Genomic DNA, 10,046 nt, shown 5'->3' with positions numbered 1-10,046 from the left:
CTCTCCAGAAGTTCCCTGTCCCTCTTGAACTGGGGAGCCCAGAACTGGACACAACACTCCAGATGTGGCCTCACCAGGGCAGAGTAGAGGGGGAGAAGAACCTCCCTTGACCTGCTGGCCACGCTCTTCTTAATGCCCCCCAGGAGACCATTGGCCTTCTTGGCCACAAGGACACACTGTTGGCTCATGGCCAACCTGCTGCCCACCAGCACACCCAGGTCCTTTTCCTCAGAGCTCTTCTCCAGCAAGTCAGCCCCCACCTTGTCCTGGTGCCTGTGGTTAAATACTTCAGAAGAATTCCCACCTCTGATGTTGGACAAGTGGAGCGGTGCTTCCTGCGCTCTTCTCCAGCAGGTCACCCCCAACCTGTCTGGTGCCTGTGGTTAAATACATCAGAAGAATTCACACCTCTGATGTTGGACAAGCGGAGCAGTGCTTCCTGTACCACAAGCAGCTGGAGCAGCTGCGCTTCCATCGCACGGGTGGTTTAGCAGCACTCGCTGCCTCCAAAGCTCTTTGCAAAGGACAAAAATCAACTGTATTAATCTTATTTTTTTCAAAAACCTTTTGTCACACAATGTGCAGGTGGTGAGTTATTTCCTCAAAGAGAAGTTCTCAGCTGCTTAGGTAGCAAAGCTGAATGATTTATTTTCTTTTAAATATACCCATGTGGTCTCACCATTTTCCACTCAAATTCAGAAAATATCTTCTCTGGTCAGGTCCTTCACCTGGAAGGATAGCTGTGTAGGTGAGTCTCCATAATTAAGAGAAGATGTGGCAGAGATCTTTAGAAGGCAGGAACTTGCTTTATGGTGATGACCACCAACCTATCTGCAACTTGTATTGAGATGCACGTAGATAAATATACAACTTTATTTTTCCCTGGGGCATTCCCAAGGTTACCCAAGGAAGTTGTGGCTGCTCCTCCCTGGAAGTGTTGAAGGCCAGGTTGGATGAGGCTTTGAGCAACCTGGTCTAGTGGAAGGTGTCCCTGCTGCTGGCAGGGGGGTTGGGACTGGATGAGCTTTAAGGTCCCTTCCAACCCAAACCATTCTATGATTCCAGCTTTCTCCTTTGTCTCCCTCTTTGGGGCAGGGTGCTCATGGCCATTTGTGTCACTGGGCTTGTAAAAATATTTTCACTGAAATATTTTTAGCTGAAATACTGATTTCCCCAAGCTTATAACTTTTGTTAACTTTAAAAAAACTTAATGAAGGGTTTGTTTTTTGGGTTTTTTTTTTTTTTTTTGTGGTTTTGGGGGTTTTTTTAAGGCTAAATGTTTGCCAGGAACAGAAACACTCAACCTTATAAACAGCCTAACCATCTGTTGGCCACGATGTTCATCTGGGATTTTGAGAAATCTGGGTGTGAAGTTGTAGCCTAACAAATTCATTTATTTATTTTTTATTACTGCAGGGCAGATCCAACCCTACGGTGGTGGGTGGCCCCTCACAACCATGAGGGAATAGGAGCTCGACCTTGGAGCAGACAAATCCACGGTGACCAGTCTATTTCTGACTGATAGTTGGGCAGTCTCTCACTCTCCAAATTTGAAAGGTTTTGTGTGGTTTGGTTTGGTTTTGGTTTTGGTTTTGGTTTTTTTTGTCCCAACGTAGAATAGGCAAAATGCTTTAAATCACTTTTCATTCTGACCAAAGAAACAATTTCCTACCAGCTCAACCCTGAACAATAGAGCCTTGATCTTGATCGGGGGGCTCTAGATGTTACTGTAATGCTAATAGGTGGTGTGGTCAGCCTTTGGGCTTCTGGCACATTTCAGGCACTATTTAGGGAGTCTGTAATCAGCTGCAGAAAAATTCCCTTCTGTCTCTCTCCTAGCAACCCCTTCTGAACTGATATTTCAAAATAAGCTTGCTTTTCAAATCATCATCTAAATATTTTCGATGCTTACTGTCATTAAAATTCTCTTAGTAGTCTTGGGATTAAGATAATTTATCTTCAGGTCCTCAGGACTCTCTTCTAGTTTTTGTGGTTTTAAGGTAAAGCTTTTGAACTTCTTATCAGTTGGAAACCTGACTTGTATCCAGATTTTTCCTCTTTTCTCTTGACTTTTACACTGGCTATATTTGACACAAAATCAAATTAGTATCCTGAGATGATAAGGAGATAAAAGTAGCAAGGTTGTAAGTAACCCAGGAGCAAGCTGAGAGTCTTGAAAGGGATTTGGTTGTATTTTTATTAAATATTTTAGCCTGCGTGATGTGTTACAGGCTGGTTCTGTAGCTCTGTAATCTTGACCCCTGAAACAAAGCAGACTGCTCGTGCCAGTGTGAACCACTGGATTGCCACCAGAATCAAGAACTTTTAAAGTCTTGATCCATTAACTGCTCGTTCTTTTTCTGTAAATCTAAATAATAAGTGCAGTAAAGGAGAGTGTGGGCTTAGAGGAGTTTCTCTGGACAGAGGAGACTAAAACAAGGTGAAGGGTTTGTGGTCTTCCCCATAAATGCTGACTGCGTGTTTGAAGTCCTCAGCGCTCGCAGGAGCACTTTCTGCACAGATTTACATCAGCATCTGATGAAAGAGGTGGATGGGAATCCTGGAGGTGACCATAGCTGTCCTGGGAGCAGTGCACAGGGCAGTCTGGTCACCTTAACTGTGGAAGTTTTGCTCCTGGACTGGGCACTGGTGAGGCTGCAGCTGGAGCGCTGGGTTCAGTGTTGGGCCCCTGAGTCCAAGAAGGACATGGAGGTGCTGGAGCGTGTCCAGAGAAGGGAACGGAGCTGGGGAAGGGTCTGGAGCACAAGTGTGCTGAGTTCCCTTGTGGCTGAGGGAACTGGGGGTGTTGAGGCTGGGGAAAAGGAGGCTGAGGGGAGACCTTGTGGCTCTGTCCAACTCCCTGAAAGGAGGGTGTAGAGAGGTGGGGGTGGGTCTGTTCAACCAAGGACCACGTGACAGGACAAGAGGAAATGGCCCCAAGTTGTGCCCAGGGCAGTTGAGATGGGATGTGAGGAAGAATTTCTTTGCTGCAAGGGTTCTGAGGCATTGGAAGGGGTTGCCCAGGGCAGTGGTGGAGTCCCCATCCCTGGAGGGATGGAAGAGGTGTGTAGACATAGTGCTGAGGGACATGGGTTAGTCGGGGCCTTGTCAGTGTTGGGTTCATGATTGGACTTGATGAGCTTGAAGGGTTTTTCCATTTGAGGCAATTCTGTGATTCTTCTCCATATTCTTGATGCTCTTTTCCCGGGGCTTTCTGAAACTGTACTCAGTTTGCTGAAGACCTGGAGAATTTCTCCTTCCTGGGAGCTACTTGGACTTGCTGGATCTGGCACCTGGTCAAGTCTAGTTTGGAATGCAGGAGGTCTTGTTGTGTGCCCTAGGCACAACTGGCTTCTTGTGGGTCTCCAAACTGGCAACTCTTTCTTGGATCTGAGACAGCTGATTAATTGCTGGCGTGTTTGGGATTCATTTGGGATTTGGTTGTAAGATTTTTGCCTTATGGAAAAAATTGTCTGAGCTGAGAAAATAGTTGGGTCAGAGCCTGCGTTCTTTCCTCTGAGATGCATTGCCATGAGCTGTGGTGGAGCTTTGTCTGGGAACCTGATCCAGAGGGACAGTCCTCCAAACAAGTTGAGTCCTTTCTGCTGCTCCCCATGCTTTCCCCTCGTGCTGCTAGAGGGTTCCCTGGTACTGCTTTGCAGGATGGAGAAACCGTGAGGTCTGCCTCAGGTTCTCGGTCTTCCTGGAGTCCTAGCTTGTGCAATAAATGTTTCCTTTTCTGAAGACTTCTTGGAGATGGAAAGAGCTCTTAGGGTGTAAATGTTTTTCTTTCTGTGGTTGCTCCACGCGCTTCCCTCGTTAATGCTCTCAATCATTTTGTTAGTGGGTGTCAGTTCCTGCCCAAGGAAGTTGTGGCTGCTCCTCCCTGGAAGTGTTCTTGGCCAGGTTGGATGAGGCTTTGAGCAACCTGGTCTAGTGGAAGATGTCCCTGCTGATGGCAGGGGGGTTGGAACTGGATGAGCTTTAAGATCCCTTCCAACCCAAACCAGTCTGTGATTCTATGATTCTATGATTCTGAGATTTCAACTTCATGGGCATCTCTACCTTTAAAGAAAACTTGGTGGAGAGGGGGGAAGAGAAGATGGTTCACCCCACTCGTGGTAGAAAGTGGGTTCTCATATGTAATTCACATTATTCTCAGGGAAGAAGACTTCCCCAGCTCCCTCAGCTCTGCTAATGCATTTCCAGAGATTTCCCCCGTGTTGATATAAGCCCTTTTATTGCTGAAATTCACTTTGTTTTCAGTCTGTCCCCAAACTCTTGTATCACGTTAATAAATAATGCGATTGTTCCCAAATGCTGCATCCACATCCCAATCCGTATCCCTTTCAGGAACCTAACTCACTTATTGGGGCTTTTTTGTTTGTTTGTTTGGGGTTTTTCTGGTAAGAATTTTAAGTCCTTGCCACAACAGGGAGAATGATCAAATCTGGCACCACTTTGCTTACAAATAATGTTGGTTTTTTTTAACTTAGAAACACTAGGACTGAGTCTGAGCACGGAAAGCTCTGCTTTAATTTATGGTCGGTATTAACTTGTGGAGCCGAAGAGCGTATAAGCTGCAGCTGCTCAGGAGCTTACTCTGGAAATCAGGCTGTGTGAGCTGGTTTTTATTAAGTGGTACTTGATTTAGTTGTAAGTAAAACCATTTGTATTTAACCTGATCCGCGAAGCCGCTGTGAGTGTTAACACACTTCAGTATTAAACGCTTCACTCTTGGGCATCGTCATGCACGGTGGGTTTGTCTAAGAGCCCATTTCTGAACGTGGAATAGTTATCGGTTAGATGGATGTGGGTGTTTTCAAAGGAACTTAAACTCAGTCAAGCCCATATTTCACAGAATCACAGAATGATCAGTGTTGGAAGGGACCTCAGGAGATCATCCAGTCCAACCCCCCTGCCAAAGCAGGTTCCCTCCACCAGGTTGCACAGGAAAGTGTCCAGCTGGGTTTGAACATCTCCAGAGATGGAGACTCCACACCCTCTCTGGGCAGCCTGTCCCAGGGCTCCAACACCCTCACAGGAAAGAAGTTTTTCCTTCAGTTTGTCTGGAACTCCCAGTGTTCCAGTTTGTGCCCATTGCCCCTTGTCCTGTCACTGGGCACCACCGAGAAGAGCCCGGCCCCATCCATTTGGCCCCCACATTTCAGATCTTTATAGACATGGATCAGATCCCCTCTCAGGCTGCTCTTCTCCAGGCTGAACAGTCCCAGCTCTCTCAGCCTCTCCTCGTCAGGCAGATGCTCCAGGCCCCTCATCATCATTTAAAACTTACTGTCACGTTACTGAGCGATGTGAAAAGATCTGGTGATCTGTCTGTCTCTTGACATCAGGTCTGAAGGCACCTGCCATACTTCAGTGCTAAGCTACTTCTCTGCAAACCCGCAGGGATGTAGCTTTTCCCAGAGATGTCTTTTAGGACAGAAATCACTTGTACTTGGGGCAGTAAAGGCATCGATCTGCCCTTTGTGAGCTGCTCTTGGGTGACTGCCAGGTGCAGTCAGCTACTTGCCATTTCACTGTAGGACAGAGCAGCTTATGCTGAACCAAGAAAACTCTTTGAGCCAAAACAAACCACTATAAACTTTTCTCCCTCCCCATGAGAATGAGGAGAAGAAGGTTATTGCATCCAAACTCTTTTGGAGTTAGCTGTGTGGGAAAACTCTGTCCAATCTGGAGTCATTGTACTTGAGGAACTGTAATAAATCCTGATGGACCCTGCAGATGGGACTTGGATCTCCTGCATGCAAGGACGTGCACAGACTACCAGGAGAATTGAATTGGCACTTCTGGATCCAGGAACCTCTTCTCTAAAAGAAACTTGTGTGATGCTCCTTAAGCAGCCTTCACGGATCGTTACGTGCCATCAGGGATTCAACCTGAGCTGAGAATTATTTATTCTTGGTGGTAGGTCCCAAGTAGTTACATTCCTGGTGGGTCAGGAATAGTTGAGTGTGTATCTGTGTCCCAAGGCACACGGGTGCCTGTTTGCTCAGTGCCATGAAGGTGCAAAGGAGTCGGTATAACTGCTGCAAAGCAGAGAGCATCCTGGGCAAACCTTGTGCCTTGAAAGCAGAAAACCTTTTGCATCAGAGTGAAGAATCTTGGTTGTAAAAGGAGAACTGGCTTCAGTTCCTCTTAGCTTGAGTGTTTCTGCCAAGCTCGCTGCTGTGATGTTAAAGATCTTTTATTAGATCTTCTGTGCTGTTGCCCCCTTCCCTCAAATGGGAGCAGCCTCTGTGGTGCAGAGCTGAAGCAGTCTCAAGTTCAGGTGGGAATAAACCTTTGGATTTTCTCCTCCTCTGTTTTGGGGGGTTTTTTGCTGGTTTTTTTTGGTTTTTTTTCCCAATGCTTCCCTCATAATTCATATTAAGATTATTGATTAAAGGTAATTGCTGTAGGATATTATTCACAATCCATTAATCTTGATTTATAGCAGAATTCTTCAGCAAGCTGGGGTGCTGAAACATCACCATTAATTATCTTAACTGAGCGTTACTTGAAATGAAGATTTCTTGCCTTTCCATTTGTATTCTTTCTGCCCAAAGTGCCACTGCTTTGATTGATTTATTTATCTATTTAAAATGTTGAGAAATACAGTTGTTCTTTTCACACTGTAACGCTGCCTCATCATCTCACCCTTCTGCCATCTCTCCGAAGACACCGAGTTTTTTGGTCTTGTAAGTCAAATTAACATGAGATTGCCGCAATTTGCATCGTAGCTGTGGGAGGCCATCTGACAGCACCAAAGGCAGCCAAGGAGAATCGAATTCATCAGCTCTCACATTTGTCAGTGGGGACTGGGGTGAATTCTGCTCCTCTCATCTGAGCAGGAGAGTAAACATTTCACGTGAGTAGTTGGCAAGGGTGACTTTCTGCTTTGGGGCTCGTTTCCTGAGCGTTGGAAAGGAGAGAGGTCTCCCTGAGTCCTGGTTTCATCTCTGAGCATGAATCTGACCCCATGAATCTTGGGGTTCATGTCTGTGTGTGGTGAGGCTTTGGAGCTGTTTCTGGATTTTTAACTCCCTTCCACAGTCCAAATATGTTTCCAAATGTGTTGCTGGTAGGGACTCAGCATTTTCTTAAATGAGAGCTCACGCTCTGCAGAAGTAGATGGAAAACATGAAGCGTCTCTGAGGGGAAGGGAGGCATCGTCTCAAGATTGCTCAATGCAGGGGGAGGGATTCTTCAGTGTGTAGAATTGGTTTTTACTCACGTCATTGTGGTGGTGTGGTCACTTAGATGTGTCAAGACGCTTAAATTGCATGTTGTAGGATATTGCATGTTGTAGTCCTACAGGAAAGCTGGGGAGGGACTTTTTACAAGGGCAGGTAGTGATAGAGCAAGGGGAAATGGGTTGAAACTGGAAGAGGGAATGTTTAGATTAGATATTAGGAAGAAATTGTTTGGTGTGAGGGTGGTGAGACAGTGTCCCAGGTTGGCCAGAGAAGCTGTGGCTGCTCCTCCCTGGAAGTGTTTGTGGCCAGGTTGGATGAGGCTTTGAGCAACCTGGTCTAGTGGAAGGTGTCCCTGCTGCTGGCAGGGGGGTTGGAACTGGATGATCTTTCAGGTCCCTTCCAACCCAAACCATTCCATGATTCTGTTATATTTTGAATACTTGGTTTTAAGCTATTTGGTTTGACAGGCTTCTAGCAAGTTACCTGTATCTGAGTGAATGGGTTTTGATTCTCTGAACTAAATGTTTTCCTTTACTTGCTGTATCAGTATTGAGAGCAAACACGAAGTCACAATCTTAGGAGGACTCAATGAATTTGTTGTGAAGTTTTATGGACCACAAGGAAGTAAGTATATGACCCAGCCCTTCTATAAAAACAAACTAATGGCTCATGGTGGGGAACAGTAATATGACACATTCATCTGGAGTGGAAGAAGAGATGAGCAAATCTAAGTAGGGGTGAGAAATCAAAGGGTGACAGTGTTTGAAGGCTGAGCTCTCAAGGGCAGGGAGAAATACAGCTGTGACTATTAATGCAGAGGAACCACCTCCCTTGGAGCTGAGCAGAGGTGGATACTGCCTTCAGACAACTCAACCCTCTGCTATGGCCTTCAGACCACTCTTCTTCATCCTTAGCTTTTCTAAACCTGGCTCATAAGTTTTGCATCAGTCACCTGAATTTTTGCAGAGTTTGTAATTAAGATGACTTTTCTAGTGACTAGATCACAAGTCAGGTCTCCAGCGTGCCTAAATTTAGTAACATCTCCAAAGGTAAGGAGATTATTTTAAAGTCTCTGTTTTTAATAAAGCTCTTGTGTTTTTTGTGCCAGGATCATCTGCAGTATCAGTTAAAATCATGTATTTCTTGTCAGGCAGCACAGGAAAAAGACTTTTACCGTAGGAGGTTTGATATGAAATCTTACCCCCTGATGGAACTAAGTATTCTTCCAAAGATGTGTTTTGCTTAATGCTCTAGTTCTATTTATATTCCTCTGAGTTATGAAGTGTCTAATACCTGCTTTTTCTTTTCTTGCAGCACCATATGAAGGTGGAGTATGGAAAGTTAGAGTCGACCTTCCTGATAAATACCCATTCAAATCCCCGTCTATAGGTAACCAATGATCACTTTCAGTCAAAATGGTTTTACTGGTTATGCAGGAGAGATGTTACTGTTTGCAGCATCATTGCAGGTGAAGTTGATCCAACCCTCAGTGCAATCATAAGGTCTTTATTTCAAATCTGTGCAACATTCTTGCCATAGACTTCCAAATATTACATGACATGCAAGGAGGAAGCTTGGTCTTCTGGCTGAAGGGGTAGGAGCTGACAATGTGATTTGGTCACATGTTTGTGTGTTGATGAACTGAGTCTCTCTACCATGTGATTATTTATTTATTTTTAATAATTTATCCATTTGTGGGTAAGGTGCAGGATTCCACAGTGAGTGCTGGAGCCTGGTTATGTAAAATGACTCATGTAGTGTGGAGAGCAAAGACCACACTGTGTGTTCATGGTCTTGGGGTGAATCTAACCGTTGGGACTTCTTGTCCAGAAGAGGATGGAGGCGAAGGCAGGAGCTGAAACCTGTGTCCTCTTGGACTAGGTGATGCATATATGGAAGAACATAAAAGGAGAGAAAAGGAGGCTGATGTGAGAGCTTCCCACTCTCTACAACTACCTGAAAGGAGGGTGTAGCAAAGTTGGGATTGGTCTCTTCTCCCAAGTAACAAGCAATAGGACAGGAAGAAACGATCTCAGGTTGCACCAGGGTTGGTTTAGGTTGGATATTAGGAAAAAAATTCTTCACCAAAAGGATTGTCAAGTATTGGAACAGGCTGCCCAGGGAAGTAGTGGAGTCTCCATCCCTGGAGTTATTTAGAGGACATGTAAATGTGGTGCTTAGGGACATGGTTTAGTGGTGGACTTGGCAGTGTTAGGTTTATGGTTGGGCTCGATGATCTTTAAGGCCTTTTCCAACCAAAATGATTCTATGATAAAAGCAGGAATCCATCACCAGAAAAATTGCAGTTGGTTAGACTGGTCAGGCTTGTTTAACCTTTGAGAGCAAGTAGGAAGTTGGATAAGGAAATGTTCTTTAGACTCTGTCCATCCTATGTTTGTTCTTGGGTAACGGTGATCTGACTTGGATGTCTTCTGGTACCTGATTTTATTCCAATCACTTAAACTCTAAATGAAATAGCCAATATTGCTTGAAAAACTGAAGCAGATGTATAAAGTTCCAACATCTCTATTCTGCCTTGTGAAATAAGCGTTGGTAACTCAGTGACATGACTCTTCTTTGTCAGAAGGGTGTGCTTGTGGTTCTCAAACCACTTGAGAACTCTAAAGAATGGAGAAAACAGCCCGAGGAGAACTGATGTGGAAACTTGACTATATGGGTTGGACAAGATGGGTCCTTTCCAATATCAACATCCTGATTTGGAGTTGATAAGTATTGGCTACTTTCTTAAAATAGATTCTTAGGCTAAGAGTGCCTTCTGTTTAAGATCACTCTCTGGTGTGAGAAATAATCTGTCTAGTTCCAAATATGAACTGTGCCTTTTGGGAA

The 10,046-nt window shown here is 44.9% G+C and overlaps 1 protein-coding gene across 1 annotated transcript in view; it reads left to right on the top strand.

Moving 5' to 3' along the window:
* Window positions 1-2,821: 2,821 nt before the first annotated feature.
* The window catches only part of LOC104520552 (ubiquitin-conjugating enzyme E2 H), a gene marked incomplete at both ends in the record, with an annotated part of 19,263 nt that continues 12,038 nt past the window's right edge, over window positions 2,822-10,046 (top strand). Inside the window, 3 exons of the mRNA XM_010162265.1 lie at window positions 2,822-2,850; window positions 7,747-7,823; window positions 8,514-8,588. Of these exons, the coding sequence (XP_010160567.1) occupies window positions 2,822-2,850; window positions 7,747-7,823; window positions 8,514-8,588 (181 nt within the window). The remainder of the gene's footprint in view (window positions 2,851-7,746; window positions 7,824-8,513; window positions 8,589-10,046) is intronic.

This window comes from Antrostomus carolinensis, unplaced genomic scaffold (assembly GCF_000700745.2).
Source record: "Antrostomus carolinensis isolate BGI_N321 unplaced genomic scaffold, ASM70074v2 scaffold19552, whole genome shotgun sequence".
In the NCBI taxonomy this organism is placed as follows: Eukaryota; Metazoa; Chordata; class Aves; order Caprimulgiformes; family Caprimulgidae; genus Antrostomus; species Antrostomus carolinensis.
This window is presented reverse-complemented; position numbering and strand designations above follow the sequence as displayed.